At 38.6% G+C, this 27,508-nt stretch overlaps 1 protein-coding gene and 1 pseudogene across 5 annotated transcripts in view; both read right to left on the reverse strand.

The window, feature by feature from the left end:
* The window catches only part of BTBD9 (BTB domain containing 9), a 414,263-nt gene that overhangs the window by 350,914 nt on the left and 35,841 nt on the right, over positions 1-27,508 (reverse strand). For all 5 annotated transcript variants that reach the window (XM_070777439.1, XM_019985625.2, XM_070777438.1 and 2 more), the window contains 5 exons: positions 26,526-26,737; positions 21,731-22,094; positions 19,543-19,807; positions 12,479-12,698; positions 6,545-6,664 (listed from right to left, as the gene is read on the reverse strand). In XM_070777439.1, the coding sequence (XP_070633540.1) occupies positions 6,545-6,664; positions 12,479-12,698; positions 19,543-19,807; positions 21,731-22,094; positions 26,526-26,710 (1,154 nt within the window). In that variant the 5' untranslated portion in view covers positions 26,711-26,737. The remainder of the gene's footprint in view (positions 1-6,544; positions 6,665-12,478; positions 12,699-19,542; positions 19,808-21,730; positions 22,095-26,525; positions 26,738-27,508) is intronic.
* On the reverse strand, positions 9,276-12,428 carry LOC109576968 (SIN3-HDAC complex-associated factor pseudogene; annotated as a pseudogene).

Genomic DNA, 27,508 nt, shown 5'->3' on the forward strand with positions numbered 1-27,508 from the left:
ATTACCAGAAACCATAAAAAAGATGGGACAGATTTGATTACTTTTTTTAAACATAAAATTCCATGTGATAAAAAGTACTAATAAAATAGTAAAAAATAATAAAATATACAATACATGATGCTATGCTAAGTCACTTCAGTCGTGTCCGACTCTGTGTGACCCCACAGACGGCAGCCACCAGGCTCCCCCATCCCTGAGATTCTCCAGGCAAGAACACTGGAGTGGGTTGCCATTTCCTTCTTCAATGCATGAAAGTGAAAAGTGAAAGCGAGGTCGCTCAGTCGTGTTCGACTCTAGCGACCCCATGGACTGCAGCCCACCAGGCTCCTCCATCCATGGGACTCTCCAGGCAAGAGTACTGGAGTGGGGTGCCATACATGATAGCCAAAGTATAATCATATAAAACATACATATACAAATAAGTATAAATATATATACCACACATATACATTATATTATACATATATATCAAGATGCATATATCAACATAAAGTTCTCACAAGCCAAAAACAAAAAGATAATCACACTGGAAGAAAAATATACAGAAGACAAAAACAGGCTTCTTATAAATGAGAAATAATCAATGTCAAGTACTATAAGATATCCTACTTTACTGATGAGAAAGGTAATCCAAATTAAAATAAGGCAATTTTTTTTACAAACCTTAAATCACATTGGCAAATGTTGACAATGCCTGCATTGGTGAGGGTTCAGAGAAGGGGCATTTCTATGTGCTATTGGTAGAAACTGAGTACAGCCTTACCAGAGGGCAGGCTTTATCAGTATTTGAAATGTATACTATACTATAATTTGGGCTTCTCCAGTGGCTCAGACAGTAAAGAATCCACCTGCAAGAGATGCAGGTTCGATCCCTGGGTCGGGAAGGTCAAAGAGAAGGGGACGGCTACCCACTCCAGTATTCTTGCCTGAAGAATTCCATGGTCGAGGAGCCTAGTGGGCTACAGTCAATGGGGTTGCAAAGAATTAGACACAACTGAGCAACTAACACTATATTACAATTTAATAATTAAAATGTCATAAAATGACATTTCCATTTTGATAATTAAAAACAAAAGGAAAGGAAGAAAGAAGCCCAGTTTAGTGTTAACTGAGTTCAACCCTCCTGTGTCATGTTCTGAACTGTCAGGTTGCACCCTGTTCAATACCCTTTCTGGCTCCTCTGCATTCTCCTCTCACTTCTCTTATCAGCTCCAGCAGGAAACCTATCTGCCACCCATTCTTTCCTGTCCTCTCTCAACAGGTAAATTGTTAAGAACTTGGCTTTCAAGCCAACTATTCTTCTCCTTCAACTCTCAGGTTTTACACCAAGATGGCTCTAGTAATTCTAGCTACCAGCCATATGCAGGCTACCGCTACACACATTCACATCCATGTTTTCAAGTCTTCTCATATTTCAGCAACATTACACAGCTGCCAACATACTAGCACCATGTTGAGAAATAGCCAGAAAAAAAATTTTAAAGCATCTCCAGGGCACTCAGTATTTCCACTTTTTACTAGTGTTTTTTGTTCAGTTCCAGGCTCCACCATTTAAAAACTCTAAGCAAGGGCTTGAAGAGTTTCCTAGAAAGCCAAGAAGACAATGTGAAGGCAGGGAAATTTATGGGTATGGCAGAAATTGTCTTTTCCTGAAAAAGACAAAGCTGATAAGATAGAAGATGGTTCTGAGTACCATATAAAACAGATAAGACACAGTGCCTGAAGAACTATGGACGGAGGTTCATAACATGGTACAGGAGGGTGTGATCATAACCATCTCCAAGAAAAAAAAAAATGCAAAAAGGCAAAATGGTTGTCTGAGGAGGCCTTACAAATAGCTGAGAAAAGAAGAGAAGCAAAAGGCAAAGGAGAAAAAGAAAGATATATCCATCTGAATGGAGAGTTCCAGTGAATAGCAAGGAGAGATAAGAAAGCCTTCCTCAGCAATCAGTGCAAAGAAACAGAGGAAAACAATAGAATGGAAAAGACTAGAGATCTCTTCAAGAAAATTAGAGATATCAGGTAAAATTGCATGCAAAGGTGGGCACAATAAAAGACAGAAACGGTATGGACCTAACAGAAGCAGAAAATATTAAGAAGAGGTGGCAAAAGTACACAGAAGAACTGTATAAAAAAGACCTTCCTGACCCAGATAACCACGATGGTGTGATCACTCACCTAGAACCAGACATCCTGGAGTGAGCGGTCAAGTGGGCCTTAGGAAGCATCACTGCGAACAAAGCTAGTGGAGGTGATGGAATTCCAGCTGAGCTGGTTCAAATCCTAAAAGATGATGCTGTTACAGTGCTGCACTCAATATGCCAGCAAATTTGGAAAACTCAGCAGTGGCCACAGGACTGCAAAAGGTCAGTTTTCATTTCAATCCCAAAGAACGGCAGAGCCAAAGAATGCTCAAACTACCGCACAATTGCACTCATCTCACATGCTAGCAAAGTAATGATAGTACGTGAACCGAGAACTTCCAGATGTTCAAGCTGGATTTAGAAAAGGCAGAGGAGCCAGACACCAAATTGGCAACATCTGCTGGATCATAGAAAAAGCAAGAGAATTCCAGAAAAACATCTACTTCTGCTTTATAGACTATGCCAAAGCTTTTGACCGTGTGGATCACAACAAACTGTGGAAAATTCTTAAAGAGATGGGAATACCAGACCACCTTACCTGCCTCCTGAGAAATCTGTATGCAGGTGAAGAAGCAACAGTTAGAACCGGACAGGGAACAATGGACTGGTTCCAAATCGGTAAAGGAGTACGTCAGGGCTGTATATTGTCACCCTGCTTTTTTAACTTATATGCAGAGTACATCATGCAAAATGCTGGGCTGGATGAAGCACAAGATAGAATCAAGATTGCCGGGAAAACTATCAATAACCTCAGACAGGCAGATGATACCACCACCCTTATGGCAGAAAGTGAAGAGGAACTAAAGAGCCTCTTGATGAAAATGAAAGAGGAGAGTGAAAAAGTTGGCTTAAAATACAACATTCAGAAAACTAAGATCATGGCATCTGGCCCCATCACTTCATGGGAAATAGATGGGGAAACAATGGAAACAGTGACTGACTTTTTTGGGGCTCCAAAATCAATGCAGATGGTGACTGCAGCCATGAAATTAAAATATACTTGCTCCTAGGAAGAAAAGCTATGACAAACCTAGACAGCATATTAAAAACCAGAGACATTACTTTGCCAACAAAGGTCTGTCTAGTCAAGGCTATGGTTTTTCCAGTAGTCATGTATGGATGTGAGAGTTGGACTATAAAGAAGGCTGAGTGCCAAAGAATTAATGCTTTTGAACTGTGGTGTTGGAGAAGACTCTTGAGAGTCCCTTGGACTGCAAGAAGATCCAACCTGTTCATCCTAAAGGAGACCAGTCCTGAGTGTTCATTGGAAGGACTGATGTTGAAGCTGAAATTCCAATACTTTGGCCACCTGATGCAAAGACCTGAATCATTTGAAAAGACCCTGATGCTGGGCAAGATTGAAAGGCAGAAGGAGAAGGGGATGACAGAGGATGAGATGGTTGGATGGCATCACCGACTCGATGGACGTGAGTTTGAGCAAGCTCTGAGGGTTGGTGACAGACAGGGAGGTCTGGAGTGCTGCAGTCCATGGGGTCACAAAGAGGCAGACACAACTCAGTGACTGAACTGAACTGAACTATATGGAAAACTGTAGGAGAACTGACAAGTCACTTTTCTTCATCTCCAGCTGGGGGCTAGGGGGGCTGTGCTTAGTCTAAGCTTTTGGCTACATTGAGCAGTCCACTTAACCCAACCATGCATTCCTGAAAAGGGCCCAGAAAGAAAGAGCAGACCACTTTCTTACACTGCTGTCACAGCGTTTATCAATCCATAGTTTTCCAGCACAGATATACACTTTAACAAAGACATGGGTAAAAAACACCAATGAAAATATATACATATTAATACTGAATTAATCTCTTGTCGTTACCTGGTCAGTGCCTTGACCCTAAACTCGTGCTAGCATTTACAGAGTACCTACAGCATACAAGAGTACCTACTGCATATCTACATAGCCTGAATACCATACAAGAATACTAAAAGATTAGAATCCATACTCCTTACTCCCAAGAGCTTATAATTTGGTATCAGAAATAAGACAAACATGTAAAGGACGCTGAAGAACAAAGGTGACATACAAATGTGCAAATTAACTAACATAATGCAAACTGAACACTTACCTGCTAAAGAAATAAAGAATGTATATGTGCCCAGTAAAGTCTCTGCAAGAAGTGTATTTAGAACATTGCTTAGGTAGTCAATAAATGATTGTGAAGATAAGAAACACCAAGCACAAGGCATCTTTGGATAATCAATAGGGGCTCACTAAGTTCATTTTAAAATACTACCAAAATTCCAAACTATCACAAAAGGCAGAGCTTATGACGGAATCTAGTAATATGATAAGTAAGAGGACTTCCCTGGTAGCTCACCGGCTAAGACGCTGCATTCCCAATGCAGGGGGCCCAGGTTTGATCCCTGCTCAGGGACTTGGATCCCACATGCTGCAACTGAAGATCCCACATGCCGCAACCAAGACTCGGCACAGCCAAATGAATAAATAAATAAATATTTTAAAATATATGATAAGTTAAAGTGGTTATAAATATTAAAATATTTTTCTCACTAAAATGCATACAGGACTCCCTCCTTTTCTTGTTATCACTATCTCTAACACCACCTTTGCTCAGGTTTTCTCTACCAGCATTGGGAGCTGGCTGTAACAGGACAAAAATTAGCATCACGAATACGGCCAGGCTCTACAGCACACAAAACCAACAACAAAGGCAAGGCCACACAGAAGAGACAAAATAAGGAAAAGGGAGTATAAATAATGTCCACTAGTGAACAAGAGAATTACATTCTCTAAAAGCCGCAGATCATGACTGAGGGCACATGTCTCCCTCCACAAGGCAGGAGTTTTCAGGTGAGTAAAGCACGTGGCCTTTGTCATAGCTGGTATCACAGGCACAACAATTCATCCTGGAAGTCATGTTTCTAGGGTTTCAAATTAAATACAAACACAGTCTTTGGACCACATCAGACATTCTGGTTGTTACACTGCTTATTTTTTAACCTGATACAACCATAATAATGTGAGTTGATGCAGACTCAATTCCGTTCTCCACTTCGGGGCACCTCCGTCACTCTCAAAGTATCCCTAGGCAGTTCTGAGACACAGAATCTTCACTCAATTTCTTGTCCTTCTCATTTTAATACATTCAAAACCCCTCTGATAAAAGAGCAACTGCCAGACCTGAGACACTTTACTTCCTCTTTGGGGAAATGAAATTGATTTTCTTCATTTCCACACAAGAGGATTCCTGGGTAACAATAATGTGTCTGGTCATACCCAAAAAAAAATGTAGGCAACATTTGTTACAGTAACAGAGGCTGAAAGGTGGTGTTCCTGTGGTGGGAATAAGAATTCAGCCTGATACTGTTAGATCATGCGTTAAATAAGTATAAGGGTATCTTCTGACCAAGACAGTAAATGCTGTGGGGCCAGCCCCATCTGCCCCAACTCAGCCACACTGGATGTCAGTCAGGAACATGAGTAAGGGTGTGGAGGGGAGTTAGGGTTGGGGGTAAGGAGGCGTGCTCCACATGCTCCCTGGCTTATACCCACCATATCCCTTCCCTTCTCTTGTCACACCTAACCAAACAAACCAATCACTTTCTGCCTTTGATCTCTTGAGTTAGGGTGATATATGAAGGGCGATTTCCAAGGGGAAAAGCACAACAGAAAAAAACAACAACAGAATTTCAGGGGTCTTTAACCGCTTTTCCCAACTCCTCAATTCATCATTCATCCTGGTTTTACAGAATTTCAGAAAGAAAGCTTTAAAGATGGCTTATACCTAAAGTAAGAATATGAAACATTAGAATAGTTTATCAATACTTTTTAAAAAACAAACTTACATGGAGCTAAAATATGTAACAACAATAATACTTAAGGTGCTCTGGTTGAAGGAAGGGTGTGAGTCTAGAGCCCCACCAGCTCAGCTTCCTTTGCCCCAAACACAACCCCACTTAGAAACACCTGCTCTGTCAAATCCCACTGATATTCACTGACCTAGAAAAAGAACAAAGATATTCAGAACATACTCAATGGTGTCCAAAAATCTCCTGGCCCTGAGGACTGCCAGGGAAGCCTCCAAAAATATCTCTCCTGGCTTTTGTGGAAAGAATGCACCCACTAACAATAGCTCTGCTTTCAAGGTATAGAACGGAATTTAAAAAGCATTTCCACATCTCAGTGTCCCTTCTTATCCATTTACAGGTCTACTACATAAACATGGTACAAAACAGTTTCACAGTACACTATAAATATTAAGATGTTTAATTTTCCAGTTTCCCTAAGTGTTTTAGTTGGAATGCATTTGGTAGCTGATACCCTGAAAAACTTTTCTTCTGTGAGACAGAAAACAAAATCTGTTTCTCAACATTCGTATCTCTTTAGACAAACGTCAATATCATTTATAAGCCATGAGAACTACCTGCAGACACGGGCTGGAAAATATAACTTTTGCCAGGAACGACACAAATACTGCGAATGATCAATCACTCTGATCCAGTCAAGTTCATCCATTGACACTTCAATGAAGTATGAATAAGACCTATGAATCAAAAGGAAAAAGGCAGAAAAAAAAGGATATTAAAATAACAAGTGGTATTTTAATAAAATGTTAAAAGGTACAAAAAATACACTACTCATGAATTAGGTTTTCTGAACGACGACCAAATCCTGATGATGAAATTTGTATAGATCCCCCTAATACAGCATTTACAATATGTATTGAAGTTATCTCTTTGCATGTCTGTCTGCCTTATTAGGTCTCAAGCTGCTTAAGAACATGTTGCTTAGTCACTAAGTCATGCCCAACTCTTTTGTGACTCATGGACTGTAGCTCACCAGGCTCCTCTGTCCATAGGATTTCCCAGGCAAGAATACTGGAGTGGGTTGCCATTTCCCTCTTCAGAGGATCTTCCTGACAAAGGGACTGAACCTGAGTCTCCTGCATCGCAGGGAGATTCTCTATCGCTGAGCCACGAGGGAAAGTCTCAAGTTGCTTAAGAACATGTACCATGCCATATTTATCTGCATATATTCAGGGTCTAGCATGGAGCTTGGCATGTTATCAGGTATAGAAGACATAACAGGACCAGGATGCCCTGCACACACCATATTAGCAGATTATTAAAGCCATGACAGAGAGAGGACAGAAAATAGAGAAGGGTGTTTTCTCCTTCTGCCTTCATCGGCCTGGGTGCTCAGCCCTACTCTCTCAGGAGGAAAGGCAACTCTGAATATTTCCTCACGGAGGCCAGCTTATCTCCTGATCCCTCCCACACACAAACGCAGCCTGAAGAACAATAAATGACATGGGTGAAGAGATATTACGTGTTTCTTTTCCATACAACTTAAAATTTGGCAGCTAATAATCTGCCAGTAATGAAAACAGCCTATCATCCTCCCCTGGTCAGCTACCCTGGACCATTACATGCTGGTCCCATCCTGAACAAATCTATATTCCCCTGTCATAAGCCAAATTTAAATTTGAGATGCAGTTATTACTTGTACTGTAATATCAACAGGAACAATCTCAGAAGATTTAGGTGACCATAAATGTCAGCCTGCAACCAACAGTTGTGACCAGAAAAGGTCAGCTTATTTTGTGTCATCCCCTCATTTTCTGCTGTCCCCTCACTCCCATTCATTTTATCGCTCAGTCTCAAACTGGTTATAACCTTTTATTGAACCTCTCTGGGTTATCAGCAATGTAGGATATAATTTTACAACACATGTCAGAATCTTTTTGGCTTAAGATTCTGAATTTTTCACCTTTGCTTAGAATGATAACAACTTCTGTGAGATAACAACTGGTACATGGTAAAGTTAAGTCCCCTGTGAATGTAACGCACATAGTAAAACAAAGTCGCCTATAAATATTTAACATCTTGGAAATGATGGTAACTACTTTCAAATGTGCTAACCTTTTTATTATTTTTATACTAATTTCATCATTAGTTAAATGAATGAATATATGTAAAACTTCTAGAACACTGCCTACTACTATTATTAATCAGAGACTCATGGAAATAATACATGAATGTGTTCCATTTTGCCAAACAAACATATTATATCCAATAAGATACATATCAGGAAATATATTCTTAATATAAAGGGAACAGACAACCAAGAGATAACCTCCAACATCCACACACATGGGAAATGCTGGCTCTCCCTTCATAAAGCTTCCCTCACACTTGGTTCAAATGGCCTGAAAGCCCAGTGTGGTGGTCAGTGGTGCTAACAAGAAAAATGAATTAACCAGCAAGATCTGCAGGGTTTCATCATCCTTACTATTAAGCCCTTCTTGCCTAGACGTAAAAAACACAAGCAGGGCCTCAGAGACTGCACACCAGTATCCAGGTATGTAGGGTGTAGGTTAAAGGTAAGCAGTAATGAGGGAGACCATTCAGTTCTTAGTCACCCTACTGCTCTGGTATTTCTGCCATCATGGCTGAACCCAGACACCACAGTGGGTGAAAATCAGAGTGGCTAGAAAGAAAGGTCAACTTTTGAAACTGGTGGGTTTCTAGGCTGGACCCCACCAAATCTTTTTCACAGTTTTGTTTTGATAATGATATTTATACACACTAAAAGACAATTTTTTTTTTATCCATAGTATAAAATAGATTTTTAAAGTTTTTATAATATCTAAAAGTAATCAGTCAAGTAAATAAATAGTGGTAACCCAAATGGTAGAAAATACCAAACAATCATTAAAAGTAACATTTTACATGGATAAACAAGGACCTACTGTATAGCACAGGGAATTATATTCAATATCCTATGATAAACCATAATGGAAAAGAATATAAAAAAACGTGTGTGTGTGTGTGTGTGTGTGTGTATATATATATAAAAAACTGAATCACTGTGCTATACAGCAGAAATTAAAAACAATATTGTAAATAAACTATACTTCAATAAAATTTTGTATTTATTTTGGCTGCGCTGGATCTTAGCTGCAGCAAACAGGGTCTTCAATCTCTGTTGCAGGATGTAGGATCTTCAGTGTGACATGTCAACTCATAGTGGCAACATGTGGGATCTAGTTCCCTGACCAGAGATTGAACCCAGGTCCCCTGCATTGGGAGCTCAGAGTCCTAGCCACTGGAAAACCAGGGAAGTCCCTAAAAAAAATTTTTTTTTAAGTAACATTTTTTTTTTCTAATAAGACTAAATTTATTCAATACCCTAGTAAAAGTTTTGATTATAAGTATCCAACAGTATAAAAAGTACAAAACAGATTTGTAGATTTCTAATATATTAATACAAAGTGCATGACTACATACAGTACATCCTACAGGCAAAGAGAGGTGGAAGGGGGAAAGAAGACTGTGGTTGAGGTCTAGTAATAAATAAATAAATACAGAAGTAGAGATGATCCATATTATAGTATATTCTACCACCTATACTGCAGCCAAAATGTACAAAACAAAATTTCAAAATAACTCAGGAGGAAGATGATAATGGCTGGGGTTCTTGTAATACACCTCAAAGTCTGCGGGAGCACTGAGCCAACTCACTGTGTAGTCTGTGCATATGGTGGCTTGTAGTTTTTTCCCAAAGGAAGAAATAGAAAACTTTAAGTTTTGATTAAGAACTATAAAACTATAGGGTGCCCATAAAAAGTGGCTCACTCTCTTGTTATGTATACTATCCAATCTTTAAAATCCAGTTTTAAAAATAAGTACTGAGTCATGTTTTACCAGGGAGGCAAACGATGCTTCCTCGTTATGAAAACAGGTGATATATTTTTCCTGTACTTTTAGAAAAGAGGCAATAGATAGTACTTTGGTTTGGGTTCAAGTAAAAGGCTTTTAATGAAGGTTTCAGAATGGAAGAGCTCCACATTTAGGATGTATCATCTAATACCTCAATGTTCAGAAAGCCTGACTAAAGGAAGCCAAACCAAAACCAACCCACTCAGCATTCACACACACCTCTTTTCTTTTAGTAGAATTTTACTTTAATATAGAATGAAAAAAAAAAACCCAAAATCCCAAAACCCTAACAGGTTAAAACAAGTCAAACAACCATTCTACATAGATAAAACCTTCACAAAGGTCAACTGAAGTAATCCAGAGCTAAAACTGAATTGTGCAGATTTTCAGTGAAGTCACCAGTCACGTAACATAAACAAATTATTTACACGCTTGCAAGCCCTCTAAGAAATGTGCCCCAAGAAGCATTAACCTTTGTTTTTCTCATGTGCCATCCAAAGACTTGCACATTGTTATTTTTCAGATAATATAACATTTTTAATAGAGAATGTTCTCTACCAAGTGGTAATGCTTTGGTACTATTCATGTAGGATTGCTTATCCTAAAGACTTGACATTTCCCCAAGAGGAACTTTGATTCTGCTTTAAGTTTTGATTCTGCTTTTTAAGTTTCATATAAATTAAAATCTGTATCAAATACCAATATGGAGGGAGGTGACACAGGATGCAACAAATACAGTCAAGTTACCTCTGCATATTAGAAATTACTCCTTCAAGATACTCACACCAGAGAGCTGTCTGTCCTGCTTAATATTCAGTAGTACAGGTTTGAATCACCAGAACCTTGGCAAGACCTTAATATTTCAGTTATTAACCACCACCTCTAGGGGCAAGTCCATGTTTACTGAGTTATGACAAATTTATTATAATGAAGGAAAACAAGTGTAGCCAGCCATCTTAAAAAATGCCCCAACCACTGCTTCTCAAAATAGAAAGACTAAAACTACATACGTTTATCATACAACAAATCCCATCTCTGTCCCCTGAAAATTCCCCTAATTTCATTCATTAGAAGGGGATTTTTAAAAAAGACTTAAAGAGCACTTTACAGCAGCATTCAGCTTTCCTATGAAATACTCAGCATCTTAAATATTATGTACACTTCTTTTTTATCTCGTAGTAAGCTTCACTGGCTTCAGAGTTTGTGGAACTGGAGGAAAAATAACCCATTCGAAACTATTCTACAAATCCATCTTTTGGCAGAATAGCAGGTATCCAAATTAAAAATAGGAGGGTCATTTTGTTGCTTTGTTTTCCAAAATTTAAATCGTTTTTGCTCCCCTTCTGCATAAAGCTTAGTCACCACTCCTGAGTGGAGATAGGCAGAGGCTCTGGCCCCTGCTCCTCCGGCTTCTCAGCAGCTGCTTTCTTATTGCTGCAGCAAGGCTTGAATAGATGTGTGTCGATGAGGACTTCCCCAAAGCGGCCTTTATAGATAATGCCACAGCATATTTTCTGTCTTTTCCAGTATGTGAGATCTAAAAAGGAAAACACTGGCGTTCTGTTGGAGCCAGAAGCCATCTCTGTATCTGAGCCATCATCTGACTGGTTACTGTAACAGGGAGACTGAGCTGGAGAGGCACTTGAGGTTGTACTGTGAGCATCAGAATTGTGGCGCTTAAATTCCTTCTGCAGTTTACTGATCTGGTTACTTTTTATCCTGTTTCCAGATAGAGTTTTCACTTTCTTTGGTTTCAGTGTAGTCTTTAGACTGGGTCCTGCCCTTGCATCTACCACATGATTCCAGTTTTTTTTTGATCCTGCTGGCAATTTCTTCCATCTTTTCACAAGCAGGACACAGGCATTACAGATATCTCCTGAATGAGTCTCATGTAACCCAAAACAGCTCTGGAAATCCTTTTCATAGCGTTTACTGTCAGTGAATCGAGAACTGGAGGATTTAGCTCTGCAAATACAGCAGCCCTCTATACTTCGGTACATCTTTGGCTTGTGAAGACCAAACATCTTTTCTTCTGGGCAATAGCCTTCCAAAAGCAGCCGTTCCACGCGCAATAACATTCCCGAGGGGCACAGTGCACGCCAAGTGAATCCTCCCTTCAATCGCTCCCTCCTCCTCAACTGCCTTGTCTAGAAGGATCTAAGTAACATTTTAAAAGCATAGAATATTCACAATGTTTTTATTAAAAAGCAAAGTTAATTTTTGTATATCTGACCTTTATTTTATAAAACTATGTGTGGTTTTACAGGTTTCTGTTTTGTCTGTGCTTATGTGTGTTTATATCACTGCATTAAAAAAATGCTAGTTAGACTAGTACAAAGATTAATAATAGGCAGTGAGATTGCTAGTAATTTTTATTTTCTTTGTGCTTTTCTGTATTTTCTATGTTTTCCACAATAAACACGTGTTCATTACTTTCATATGCAGAAAAGAAACAAAAAATGTTGTTTTAAAGAAATGTACTTAATTCTTTCCCTAAAACTGAACTTCAAGAGAAACAGTAAAATGATGACAAGGATATAAAACATCAAATTTGTAAAACCAAAGCTGATGACCACAAAATTAGGCCATCTCAGTCAAACATGTCAGTATCTCTCCAAGTCATGCTAATGACTTACCGGCTATCTCGGTCCCACAGGAGGATCCGTATATGATTGATAATGGACGGCTGACCTAGCTTAATCTCAATGCCAGAACGACAGTCATCATCAATTGGGTGCCTAGAAAATCCATGATCCAAATCATAATTCTGAGTGTCACCATCTAATAAGGCAGACTTCAGCTCCCCTTTCACAACCTGGGCTCCATACTTCATAGTTGCAATGTTTTCTTCTGGTACTAAGTGAAAAATAGAAAAAGCAAGGTTAACAGTTACTTATTAAATTTTCCTTTTTTGGGGGGAAAGATTAAAATTCTAGATGATTCGAGTATATGCATTTAATGAGAGAGAGGAGATATGGAATGTCTGTGAGGTGTAAGATACCATCACAGTTGAAATTTAATGACACCACTGTAGCCACTAAGTGCCTGGGACTAGTTATGACTAAGAAAAAGTGGTAAATACTAGGAAAAATTATGTTCTAGGACAAACAAATCAGCTCTGAATTCATTCTATTAGAAGCTTTAATATCTACTTGACAAAAATAGCATGTGAAATGACCTATACCTGCCACCTGGGCTGAGCACAAAATATAAAAGCAGATAGGTCCAATTTCTGACAAAACAGAGAAAATTTCCAATACAGCAGAGCTGTTGGTCATACAAGGACGTGCTGAATCAATTATTTAAAAAACAAGAATATGTTTAAAAGAAGATACACTTGTAAAAATAAAAATTCAGTCTGTCATCAAAATTAATATTATGATTATAACTAACCCTCCTCTTCCCCTCTCCAACACTAGATGTACTAAGAGTCAATTGTTCCTAAGACTCTGAAGTTCTCTATGCGAATTTTGCTTCACAGATCTGGAAACTTGTCTTCCAGGTACTAACATTCTAATACTGACACTCTCTCCATGGAGTCATAATAGGCAACATAAAATAGATGTTAAGATCTTGAGCTTTGAAGTCAGGGTTTAAATAATGCTGCCACCTTTAACCACATGTGTCACTTTGGGGAAGTTACATTCTCTGAACTTCGGTTTCTCAATAGGGCATCATCTATTCCACAGGTGTTCTGGTTTAAGAATTAAATGAAAAGAGCTTTGCAAAGCACAGACTAAACTTAAAAATCTGCCAATATTTTTACAAAACTGCCATTATTTTTACAAAACATGTGTAAAAAAGCACACAATAAGAGCACTGGCCAAGTTTACAGATGGTATAAATAAATGCTGAATTCTCACAGAATATACATATCTGACTAGGTAAAAGTATGAGCTATAATTAGGCTCTCAGGGAAAAGGAGCAATTTATCATTGCAGATTTCTAGGAAAATGCAGATTTAAAAACTTTTTTTTTCAAATGAAGACAGGTCAAGAGAGTGGCTCCAGCTGATAAAAAATGCAGCTGAAAAATAGGGTTTGGGTTAAATTTAGTTAACCTGCAAAAGACTAAGGCAACTCAGAAACCAAACCAAATGAAAATAAAACCTAGTCATGATCAACTTCTTACCACCAGAGGCTTATGTGCTCAGTTTCAGTTTGTTGTTGTTCAGTCGCCCAGTCGTGTCTGACTCTCTGTGACCCCATGGACTGCAGCATGCCAGGCCTCCCTGTCCCTCACCATGAGTTTGCCCAAGTTCATGTTCATTGCATCGGTGCTGCCATCCAGCCATCTCATCCTCTAATGCCCTCTTCTCCTTCTGTCCTCAATCTTTCCCAGCATCAGGGACTGTTCCAAGGAGTCATCTGTTTGCATCAGATGACCAAAATACTGGAGCTTCAGCATCAGTCTTTCCAGTGAATATTCAGGGTTGAGCTCCCTTAGTATTGACTGGTTTGATCTCCCTGTCCAAGAGACAGTTTCAGTTTATAACTTACTAAATTCTATTAGTGGAGGACAGAGGAGCCTGGTATGCTGCAATCCATGGGGTCACAAAGAGTTGGACACAACTTAATGACTGAACAACAAAAACGTTCTATTAGCTCATGGAAATCACACATAGTGTTCACATTTATTTTTTGTTATCTAACAAATGTTATCAATTCCTTTGACCTAGTTCTCATAGTAATCCTTTGAGTGTAGGACTCCTATTACATTCATTTCGCAGATGGGGAAGTGGAGACAGAGAAGGGTTAGGTGGACTTTGTTGCCCAAGGCTATACAGTTAGCAAGGAGCAGAGGTGTTATTAGAACACAGGTGGTCTGTTACCAGGGCCCCTGCCCTGCTACTACCATCGTAAAGGGTTTCTCATGGGAAGACCATATTTTCCCCCCTTACTAGCTCCTCCTTCTAAGGTTACTTAAGTCCCAAAAGAAAGAACAGTCTGATAAAACTTTGTTGTTGTTGTTGTTTTTAAGTTGGACTTAAAATGAGAAAATCTAAGTTTGAGACTCAGGCTCTACCACTTATTATCCTTGATGAGGTCTCTTAGTCTCTCTGAATCTGTTTTCTCATCTAAAACCAATAGTAATTTTACCCAACCCACCCACAGAGCTAAAAATTATACTGCAAATATATACTAAGGTACTACATAAATATAAGCATTTAATTAGTCAAAAAACATTTACTAAGGACCCATTCTGTACCATTGAGGCACTGGGGGTCCCTCAGTGAACCAAACAGAGAGAAGTTGAGGCCTCCAATCTTGAGATAAAGCATTTTATAAAGCAAGCAAAAAAAGGCTTCAAATTTGTGATTTTCAGGTTATCAGTGATGTGTCATTACTTGGTAAAAACAAACTTTTGTTCCCTTACTGCTGGGTACAGAATGTGGGTGTTCAAAGTCTGCTGCGGCTGACCACTGGAAGCATATCCTCCAGCTCTGACACCACTAGTCAAGACCAAGACAAAGAAGGGTCACTCAAGCTTTCAGATGTAGAGCCTGCTGCTATCCTTCGATTTTCTCTAAACATAAGCTTTTTCACTTCTAAAATTTATCAAGCAAAGAATAACATATGAGGCACAAGAGTTTTGAGTGACCGTAGCTGAATGTCTAAAATGGAAATAAAATTTCGACCACAATTCTAAGTTCTCTTTTGAAGTTTATTTCAAGAGGACTTGAGAACTTATCTAACTTTCTTGATATAGATTCCCTGTGAGTATCTTTCCCTTCAAAATTGGGAACATTTACAAAAATGGAAATTCTCTCATGGTAACTATAATCCAAGTGTCTCACAGGATTAAAAATACAACTCCAATTATTTTTTTCCCCAGAATCCATGGTTAAATGATGAATTTAAAAGGGAAAATGATCACCAAAAAAAGTTGAAGTCATAACAAAATAATTCAAGCCACAAATACTGTCTATTATCTGTCTATCAGTAGATAAAAGAGCTCTCAAAAAAATAGGGTGGTAGAGATTAAATAAGACAGTAGACAACAATAATTGTTACCTTTACATTTCTGATTTTTGATGCATTTTACAAATACTAAGGAAAGAAAATGAAACTCTAAAGTTCCACAGTTAGGCAGAAAAAAAGCCAATTATTAGAAAGAAAAACTAAGAAGAAATGGAGCAGGACCAGCCCCTAGCTACACAGTGCCAAAATCTGAATGGTGCTGGGTTAATTATCTTGTGTGTTTTTCTTTAACTGCTTCATGTTCTTAACTATCCTTTATTGAACTCTCTGTTGCATCTAGGCTGAGATGGCTGTTAACCCTTGATGGATCATTTGGATCCACATTTACTTCTCTTCCCCCTGCAATCTCTTTACCCAGTTCTGTCCCCTAAATCATACTCTACTCCCCAACTTGACTTCCTGGAAGAATGTATGGACCCTCCCTGCCAGCAAGCGAAGCATTACAGATGACTTTCCTGATCATTCCTTACCTTAACCTTCCTCATTATCTGCACTTCCTGCAGGCCTGTCTCCACATCTAACAGTACTTATATTCAAACACACCACAAAACAGAAACAGAAAATAACCCAGGCAGGAGCCTGTCAACGAGTACTAGCCTCATGAGTCAGATGAGCACTTTGGTTCTAGCTCAGGCATGATTTCCCTCTAACTCTAGGCAAGTTACTTACAAAGATCACAGAATGAAAACACTCAAGAACTGAAAGGAATCATAGTCCAATTAATTTAAAGGAAAAATAAATTTCTAAGCTGCTTTCTGTGTGCTATTCACTGTGCTGGACTCAGCCCCACAGCCCTCCAGCAGCGCACCATCTATTGGAGACAAGACTGCATATCAGACATGAAATGCATCTGTGGAGGAACCTCAGTAGATGACTCGTGAACCCCTAGTTTACAGACGAAGATACTGAAAACTACAATTGGGAAGGCAATACTAACAGAGTCAAAGAATTTTCAAAATATTAACGTTTCATTGTTATTACTGTCTTTATGTGATAGATGAGACAAATTTTAAATTCTAGTTTAGAAACAACTGATGGATTCAGTCATTCATTAATTTGGAAAAGTCTAGATTCAGACACTGTGCTAGGTGCTGGGAAAAGACAGGAGGAAAAATATAATTACAGTCCTCAAGAAGCTCACTCTGAGTAAGAATGTAGGTAAGAAAAGCAGCAATTAGTTTCACAGTAGCAAGCCCCCTCAGTCTAGTTATTCAAAACTATGGGAATAGGTGTGTGGTACCACGTACCTACAGCACAGATTTAAACACACACACACCCAAACATAAACCTATACTATAAATTAGCAGGCCAAGAAAGCACATCGACTTTTAGCCAATAAAAAACATCTTAAGGACAGAAGTTGTGATGTGCTATGTGTTATAAGCATGAAGAAACAAGAAATTACTGTTCTGTTTCCCAAAGCCTAAAACCTGAGATACACAAAGTATAACTCAGTCGGAAGAGAAAAAGCACTAACTTTCGAGGAAGAAACAGTTCCACAGCTAGGACAAAACTTAAGGAATGGTCTGAGCACAAGTAGTTTAAATATTCTAAGGAAAAAAATTAATTAGAAAGTTAATTTCCTTTCTGCAGATATATAGACTGATGCTCATCATTATATATGAACACAACTACATCTATAGCACATTCTCAAAAAGACAGACCCCTGGTAAGTTAAAAAAAAATCCTTTGGATCCTCTTTTTTTTTAAGGGGTGGGTGGAAATTGCTTTAATTTGATATGTAACTGTAAGCATTAAACCATGCAGTAACCAATATTAATGAACTAAAAAGGAGTTAGTATTTGTGCCCCTAGATACTAATTCCCTAGTCCCAGGATAGAACCTCTCAATGTTTCATGGGAAGTCCCCGAAGACTCCAAACCTATACCCAGGGAAGAACAAAGAAACAAACAAATCTCAACAATGATTTCAAAACAAGCAGAACTGTCTTTCTGGACCATCAGCTCAGGAACAAATCTGAATTTTTAGACCTCTTTTCACCAAACAGTGAAGAAACTGGATTTTTAAAAAATAATATGAATGTTTGAATAACATTTACTTAGAAAATAACTATCCTATATTTTAGGGTCTGAGAGGAAAGTGAAATGCTCAGTATTTCTATTATTAATTTTACTATTCATATAATGAAAAAGTCAGAAAAAAAGTCTGCTACTTAGTCATTTTTCAAGTTTATAAGTTAGAAGATTCCTAAGCCTTTGTATAATCTCCTCCTTGAGCTCCCACTGAATTATTCCAAAATGAAGAATTTAACATTTATAAGCAGTATATCATTTTGAAACTGAACGCTCCTCAACTGGTTGATCACCCCCTTTCTTGGTAATTTCATGGGCCTGTTGTAACCCAGGTCTGACACCTATATTGACCAGCTGGTCAATTCCAGGCTTCCAGAAACTACATGAAACGCCCAAAGCATCTCCTCACTTCTGCAGCCATGTCCCAAGTCTACCTGCGGCAATAATGAAACTGGGCCTGGGGTCCTATCAACACCTCAGTCAAAACTAGGACAAGAAGGGGGAAAAAGGAGCTTATGTAAGAAAGGATCCAACAACGAAGATTTACAAAGGCTAAAACTATATTACTCCACTTGTTACTTCTCCCCTCTCCCTCCTCCCACCCTTTATCAAAGGCTGACCCTTAACCAGTACCATTTTCCAGCACCTCTAATTTCTTACGCGATCTTTCCTGGCCTGTTCCCTCTAGCTACCATACTATTTCTCTACTCCCTTTACTCCAACATACACACCGGGTCCGTCATACATGGTATTTACTATATTTTCAATATAGTAAATTCTCTGTACAGTTAAGCTTCTGTCCAGACTACTACCAATTTATATCCACACAATTGATATCCAAAAATTTTCTTTCAATTCTTCTTCTTCTTGTCCTCCCAGCACCACCAGATACCACTGACCACCCTTCTCCCTAGAAACGCTCTCTGTTCTGTAACTCTACCCCAGTTTTCTTCCTACCTTTAATTCTTCCTTCTCTACCTTTGGACCCCTGGCCAAAGGTCTTCTCCAAGTCTCAGACTTTAGATTTTCACTTCTTTCTCTATACTCTAGCCCAAGTTTCAAATCTTTTATCACCAGCTTTGACTGCCTTCCATAAAGCAGTAATATGTTTCCACTGCTTCTAGTTAGTTCTTCTTGCATTAATTTATCAAGCATCTGCTACAGACTACTCAAGTGTGTTGAATGTTGAGAAATGTTTGTTTTAAATGTTGTGTTCACTGCTATTATTTTTAAGAAAAACACCATGTAAGTATTGGAAATGCTATATAAATGTTAGCCATTATTACTGTTATTAATATTTAGAATCTCCATGTTTGTGGTACCTGAAATAATAAGTATATAGCATGTATTCGGTACTGATTTGATGGAGGAAAGAAGGAAAGATCTTAACATGAGAAGAAACTTCTCACAAAAAGTATAAAATTTTTGACATTCTAGGGAGCACTAGAGAAGTTTGTCCAGAAATGGCAAGAAATACATATTTTGTGGTCTACAAAGGCTAAGCAATATTAGGAGGAGTTAGCAGGAGAAGGACAGGAAAGGCAATCCACAGGAAGCAGAGCGCTATGTTCTTAGACTGACACATGTACACCTGAACTACGATTTGGTAGCTAGAGTTTTGTCGCTGAGACTGTCATAGGATACAAACAAAACTTTTTGGTGAGATTGGCATAAACAGGTACTTACTGAGCATGCCTCTATAATTGAGGTCCATGTCCCGGCTCTCTGATCGAACTTTAATAGCATCCAGGATGGCATCAGGAGACAACAGTCCCGAAGGCCTCACGACATTCAGAAGTTCAGTGAGGCTCATCAGAGGCAAACGCACAGCCTGCATGATTTCAGCATGATTCTCATTTGAATTATGCTTACACCAATTTAACAAGGCTAGGAAAATATCTTTTTCAGGAGCTGCAAATGAATCTCTTAATACGATGTTTAAAAGTGCTGTCTGAAAAGGATAAAAAGGAAAAATTCCAGTTATTATGGAGCTCAACCATGTGTATGATCAATAAGTAAAACTTTACTGAACTGCAAGTATCACTTATATTTAAGCAATTAACTCTTCTTGGCCATCTTCTTTCCTTATTCTTTGTGCCATATACTCTTGCCCATTATGGCTGTGTGAACAGCTATAGGCATCTTGTACCTAGTCTTCTCAACACATGTGCACCTATCTTTAATAAAATAACAAGAAAAATGGCAATGTGAGAAGCTGTTGCTCTGTACACATTCTTTAGCAGAATTTACTTCTCTAAGTCAGTAAGATACATCTAACTATTTAAAATTCAAAATCTTTTGTTCCACAGTATTACTGCTCTACCATACTTTCGGTTCTCATATTCCTAAAATGACTTCCAGCAACACTGGTGTAACTCTATATGATCCTTGCCTCTAAAAACTAAGTAAAAATCATAGTTACACACAGAACAAGACGCGTAGCTTTCCAAATAGGTTTTCCCATTCAAAATATTCAGGTTCTAGGAGCGACACAGAAAGGGAAAGGAAAGACAACCACCAGGGTTCAAAGGAAGACTGGGGAAAAAGTTTTACTCTAGCTATTATATGGTATAAAACATTGCACATATATACCTGTGGCGGATTCATTTTGATATTTGGCAAAACTAATACAATTATGTAAAGTTTAAAAATAAAATAAAATTAAAAAATAAATAAATAAAACATTGCACAATAGTGAATTCTGGGCCAAAAGAGGAAAACAAACAAACAAAAAACAGTGACTTAAAGACCATAAGAAGGCTGAGCACTAAAGAATTGATGCTTTTGAACTGTGGTGCTAGAGAAGATTCTTGAGAGTCCCTTGGACTGCAAGATCAAACCAGTCAATCCTAAAGGAAACCAACCCTGAATATTCATTGGAAGGCCTGATGCTGAACCTCCAATACTTCGGCCACGTGATGCCAAGAGCCAACTCATTAGAAAAGACCCTGATACTGAGAAAGATGAAGGGAAGGAGGAAAAGGAAACAACATGGTTGGATGGCATCACTCATGTCAATGGACATGCTGCTAAGTCACTTCAGTCGTGTCCGACTCTGTGCGACCCCATAGACGGCAGCCCACCAGCCTCCCCCATCCCTGGGATTCTCCAGGCAAGAACACTGGAGTGGGTTGCGTGCGACCCCATAGACGGCGGCCCACCAGCCTCCCCCATCCCTGGGATTCTCCAGGCAAGAACACTGGAGTGGGTTGCCATTTCCTTCTCCAATGCAGGAAAGTGAAAAGTGAAAGGGAAGTCACTCAGTCGTGTCCGACTCTTAGCGATCCCATGGACTGCAGCCTACCAGGCTCCTCCGTCCATGGGATTTTCCAGGCAAGAGTACTGGAATGGGGTGCCATTGCCTTCTCCCAATGGACATGAGTCTGTGCAAATTGCAGGAGACAGTGAAGGACAGGTAAGCCTGGCGTGCTGCAGTTCATGGGGTCACAAAGAGTCAGACATGACTCAGCAACTGAACAACAATACATCATTATCTCCTTTATGAACTTCCCCCCTCATAAATAAGGAATCATCAGTTGCACTCTCTGTCAGAGAAATACTGATACAAAACCAAAAAACAGTATGCAACACCAAAAGATAGTCAATTTGACATCATTACACTGAGAACCACCACCCAGCGGCAGTCTCTTGCACACAGAACTTACCAGAAGAACCTTAAAAGAAAGCAGCAGCGATCTGCCTCCCTCTTATGTGATCTAGAGTCTCAGCAGTCAGAAGCAGATGGCTAGACAGACCACCTCTTCCACACTAATAGCTTTTCTTTTTATTCTTAGTTCACTGCTATATTTCTTCTCTATAGATATAAATAAAACAATGCATATTGCCTGTAAATTACTTGGAGACAATGACACACCTTAGAAAGGGAGAGGAAGCCTTCGCTTGAGAGTACCTCCTGAGCATTTCTGTCCATAAACATGCAGCACATGCAAGTTAACTTGGGAAGTGAGTAGAGACTGGCAACATCAAAAGTCATACAGACGTTCTGAATGTTAAGTATGGTGCAGAGGTACTCAGAGGTGGAATCCTCCAGCTCCGGAAATCCGTATTTATGAGCCAGGCTCAAAAAGTCCAGCAGCACCTCCTCCTTCTCATCTGTCAGCGTCGCCCGCCCAGTGTAGATGTATTTAAGCAGCATTGTGAATGCTTCTGCAGTGGTGTCTTCAAGAGGGATTTCGGCTTCAGGCTGAGATTCTCGCATTCCACCATACAGTAATGCTCTGCACATCAGAGGAGAAACGCATAAGGAAAACTTCAAGTAGGATTTGCTACAAAATTATGAAATAAAGGTTATCAACATAATAAAAAAACATAAATGTGTTTAGTGACAAACATTCAGGTGAAGAAATACATAGTAATCACTTAAAATAGAGCTCTAAAGCAAGAGAAATAATTTTAAAACTATTTTGAATTAATTCTATACACAACTAATGAATAATCTTAAGAGCTCAAGAAATAAAATAAACATTTATTAATTAGAAAAATGAAAGTGCTCTTTTGAGAGGAACAGTGAAATCAATATAAACCTGTTAAAGGTCAAGAAGGTAGTTTAAAAAAGTAAAGCTCCATAGGAAAAGATATAATCAGATGAAAACAATTAAATATAATCAGGCGCTATTCTTCCCGTCAGACTGGCAGAAATTAGAAACCTGTTAATACTTTCAGTATTTTTAAGATTAAAACAAAATCCCCACATTATTGCTTATCTGTTCATCTAAATAATAAAAAAAAAACCAGACAATCCAGTCAGGTAATAAATTTGAATTTCTACCTTTATTACTCTAGGGGGGAAAGAGGTTTTCTCGTGCACTATTTTAAGAGTATAAATGAAGACCCCTTTTTGGAAAAGAATTTAAGTAATATCTATTCAAATCTAAAATGTGCATACCCTTTAGCTGAGTAATCTCACTTTTAGGATTCAATAACACAGCAAGATAAAGATAAATGTATAACAAGATATCTTGAAACAATGGAAAAAATCTTAAATGTCCATTAAGTGGAACATGGTTGGAAAAAACTATGATATATACATTCTATGCAGCCATTAGAAAGATCAAGGGAGAATAATATATACTGTCTTGGAAAGATATAGTCGGTAAGTCAGGTTGCAATCCTTATGTGTAGCATAGGAAAAAAGTGTATACCACATACTTAGATTTGTATGCACAAAGGTATATATAGATACATCTATTTATATTGAGAAGAAATACATATTAAACTGTTAACAGTGGTTGTCTCTAGGGAATGGAAAAAGATGTCTGGGAGGAAAGGGTCTTCATTTGTCAGTTTATAAATTAAAAATGAAATTCATGATGGGATTACAGATGATCTGACTTTTCTATTTTGTCTTTCAGTATTTTTCAGATTAAAACAAAATCCCCACATTATTGTTTATCTGTTCATCTAAATAATAAAAAAGCAGACAATCCAGTCAGGTAATAAATTTGAACTTCTACCTCTATTACTCTAGGGGAAATAATATGAACCAATTAAAGCTTCCAGTCCATCAGCAAAGAACAAAGAAAGAGTGCAGAAAAGGAAGAGTAATGAAATGGGTGAGAAAGAAAATGTGAAAAAGAGAGAGCAAGAGAATAAGGAGCAAAGAGAGACCCCCTCAACTCCTGTGATTCTCAGGGCAGGATTAGCATTTCAAAGTGTCCCCTCACACTTGCCTAGAACTCCTCCCACCCTCCCCCGGACAAGCAGGACAGGACATTCTTGTTTGCCTCAAAGAAACAGCTGAAACTACCCACCAAAAGATTCATGAACATTTTGAGCATACTTCTTCACTGGGTTATACTCTGCCTAAAAACACTTGTGAAGGTTTCCATTAATCCAGAGTACATCCAATCAATGACCTTAAAGTTACTATTACCAGAATGAAGAACACCTTCCTGGGGAGATCTTGCCAAGACCTATTCTCACTCCAGTGTGATCCATGGTACTTACTTGAACTCTCAATGCTTTAAAAGTGGTTTTGACAAGGACTCCTGGGAAGTCTTAAATATGAACCCCCAAATTGTGGAAGGTTCCCTCTGGTACAGTTAGCTTGTCCTTATCTGGAAATTGATAGGCTCTATGATCTGCCTCTTGAGAAATTTGTATGCAGGTCAGGAAGCAACAGTTAGAACTGGACATGGAACAACAGACTGGTTCCAAATAGGAAAAGGAGTACGTCAAGGCTGTATATTGTCACCCTGTTTATTTAACTTATATGCAGAGTACCATCATGAGAAACGCTGGACTGGAAGAAACACAAGCTGGAATCAAGATTGCCGGGAAAAATATCAATAACCTCAGATATGCAGATGACACCACCCTTATGGCAGAAAGTGAAGAGGAACTCAAAAGCCTCTTGATGAAAGTGAAAGTGGAGAGTGAAAAAGTTGGCTTAAAGCTCAACATTCAGAAAACTAAGATCATGGCATCCGGTCCCATCACTTCATGGGAAATAGATGGGGAAACAGTGGAAACAATGTCAGACTTTATTTTTCTGGGCTCCAAAATCACTGCAGATGGTGACTGCAGCCATGAAATTAAAAGATGCTTACTCCTTGGAAGGAAAGTTATGACCAACCTAGATAGCATATTCAAAAGCAGAGACATTACTTTGCCAACAAAGGTCCGGCTAGTCAAGGCTATGGTTTTTCCTGTGGTCATGTATGGATGTGAGAGTTGGACTGTGAAGAAGGCTGAGCGCCGAAGAATTGATGCTTTTGAACTGTGGTGTTGGAGAAGACTCTTGAGAGTCCCTTGGACTGCAAGGAGATCCAACCAGTCCATTCTGAAGGAGATCAGCCCTGGGATTTCTTTGGAAGGCATGATGCTGAAGCTGAAACTCCAGTACTCTGGCCACCTCATGCGAAGAGTTGACTCATTAGAAAAGACTCTGATGCTGGGAGGGACTGGGGGCAAGAGGAGAAGGGGACGACAGAGGATGAGATGGCTAGATGGCATCACTGACTCGATGGACGTGAGTCTGAGTGAACTCCGGGAGCTGGTGATGGACAGGGAGGCCTGGCATGCTGCGATTCATGGGGTCGCAGAGTCAGACACGACTGAGCGACTGATCTGATCTGATCTGATGACCACACTCATAAGGCCTCTCCAGACGGCTAACAGTTAACCTTCCTTTGCACAAGAACAGTATCAGCAATGAGAATCAGTCTAAACTGGCATTGGTAATGACTGAGTTTAGCCTAGTGAGCCACCAGATATTATAAAGGTCCAATACCCACAAAGAGACAGCAAGAACAAGGTCAGTAAGTGAGGGGAGTATATTCCATTCATTCAACATGCTCTTCAAATGTCTAAGGACACTTGAATTTCTTTTAAGAATATACTGATCACCTAAAAGATACCCAGATACAGTTGTCTCAAATTCTTTTGAAAGAGGAAAGATATATAATAGTAATAAATACTAAACCTAAGGCTGAAAAGTTCTAACTTAATAAAGACTGGACTCTCATAAGACACTTTAACAGTAACAAATGGAAGAAAGAAAAGGGAAAACAAAAGTATACAGAGGACAGACTGGTAAAAATAATGACCAGACCAAGGCGAGCTGCCTCACCTCAATAGGAGATGTTAGGTAGAACTCTTAACAAATTCCTCTTGTCTCTAAGCTCCTGGCTGCCTCTATGTTGGCATTTTATATGTACAAGATAGAATGTTCTAAACATGTTTATAAAGCACTATAGTAAGAGTTCTATCTAAATAGTAAATATTCCCAAGAAACATAGTCTACTACAATGTGTGTGACTCCAGGTGTAGGTTTTGCTTCTCAATTAATTATAATCATAATAATATCAGACTGTAGTTTTCACTAGAAGGTAAGTGAAATTTTCTTCATGCCTTCCACATCTCAATTTTTAGATATCAAGTTTCACAGGCAAATCCATGATTTCACGGATATGGACTCTACAGATTTTTTCAAGGATATATTATTAGTCAATAATTCAGTAATGATTCCCTATTAACTAACAGTAGGTAACACAGAGAGTAATTAGACCTGTTTAATATTTATAACCCTGGAAATTAGGGGTCTAAGTAACATACAATAGCTACGTATAAGTACAAGTATGCTTTCTACATAAATTAACATTTTGTTCAGTTTTAGCGCTAATATAACTATGAAACTTGATCTGAGTAAATATTTAAGTTTCCTTTACTTGGCGGTTGTCAAATTACATGTCTCAGAGATAGATCTGTTTGGTTACATACAGGTCCTGGACCTCAGTCATCTTAAACTAAGAGGTATACATGTTCATTGGCAAGTCCAAAGGTCATTCTGCCTATACAACAAGAGGCCTGTCGGCCAATAAATCAGTTTAAGTTCCATTAGTCATAAACTGTGAGGAGAGGGTAAGGGAAAAAAAGACTCAGCCTGAGAAATATTGTTGAGAACCTGGAAAATGGTTGATGGGGTACAGTCCAGCCTGAGAAGCCTTTCAACCCTATGATGATGACTCCTGAAAGGAAAAGGTATTTTCAAAAATATAACAAAAAGTCAACAAAGATGAAACGCTTATAGATGTTCAACTGAATGACTGCTAGAATTTGTTATGTTTTGTTACATATTTTTCATAGAGTGGAAAATACCAGTGTTTTCTACAAGTGACTTGTATCTTCAAAAAGTAATATACACTTACCGAAAATATTGGCACCTTGCTGCTAAAATTACCCTGTGGGCAGGAAAACGTTTCTTTTCCACAACGAATGTGACGTCGCCATATTCTTCCCCAATCAACAAGGCACCAATATGTTCAGACAAAATGTGCACATGGTCAATCTCCCCCACTGCAGTAAAGGGGCGAAGAGGGTGGCTGTTACTCATCTTGTAGAATAGGTGATAGTCGTTGATCTATTATATAAAGAAGGGATGAGAGTTAGTGAGAGGCGGGGAGTATACTTCAAAAACCACATACTATAAACACAGACAGGTAAAAATGTATTTCCTAAAAAATCACAAAACAGAGCAATTTTATCATCATCATTGGTATCTCTATTAACCCATCTATTCTGGGAAGTAGTTCAGCCTATTTCCATTAACTCCACTATCCTCACCACCTTATCACACTAGAACTCAGGATCTTCAAACATTAACAGCACTTGGATCCATCACAATCTAGAAAACTGTGTTCAAACTGTGTTTAGGTCCCTTATTTCTCAGTATCTCAGGAAAAAGAAAATCAACAACCAGAAGAGTTCCTCTTTTAGCATAGCTTTATTTACTAAGGTGGTATAACTAGCTAGACCCAGTGGAAAACTCATTCAGGCATAGATCTAGACCTAAATCACAAAAAGAATAAACTAAATCCAATTTCAATTAATTACAGAAGTTTTGATCTGAAACCATCTTAAGTATTTTATTAAAAGATTGTAATCTTCTGAAGTCACAAAAATAAATGGACATTTATTAATGGAAGCTTGTAGTAAGCACCTAATCTCCCTCTAAGAAAGAAAAACTCCAGTACTTTTCTGAAGACTGTAACTTCAGTTCAAACTTTTATCCCTGATAAGCAGGTAGCCTGTGTTTATCACAACATCATTACATTTAATCTCACTTCCTTGCTTTTCTTTCCTACAAATGCAACTGAAAATCAAAAGCTTAAAACTTGATTAACAGCTTTAC

Source organism: Bos indicus, chromosome 23, assembly GCF_029378745.1.
Source record: "Bos indicus isolate NIAB-ARS_2022 breed Sahiwal x Tharparkar chromosome 23, NIAB-ARS_B.indTharparkar_mat_pri_1.0, whole genome shotgun sequence".
Classification (NCBI taxonomy): Eukaryota; Metazoa; Chordata; class Mammalia; order Artiodactyla; family Bovidae; genus Bos; species Bos indicus.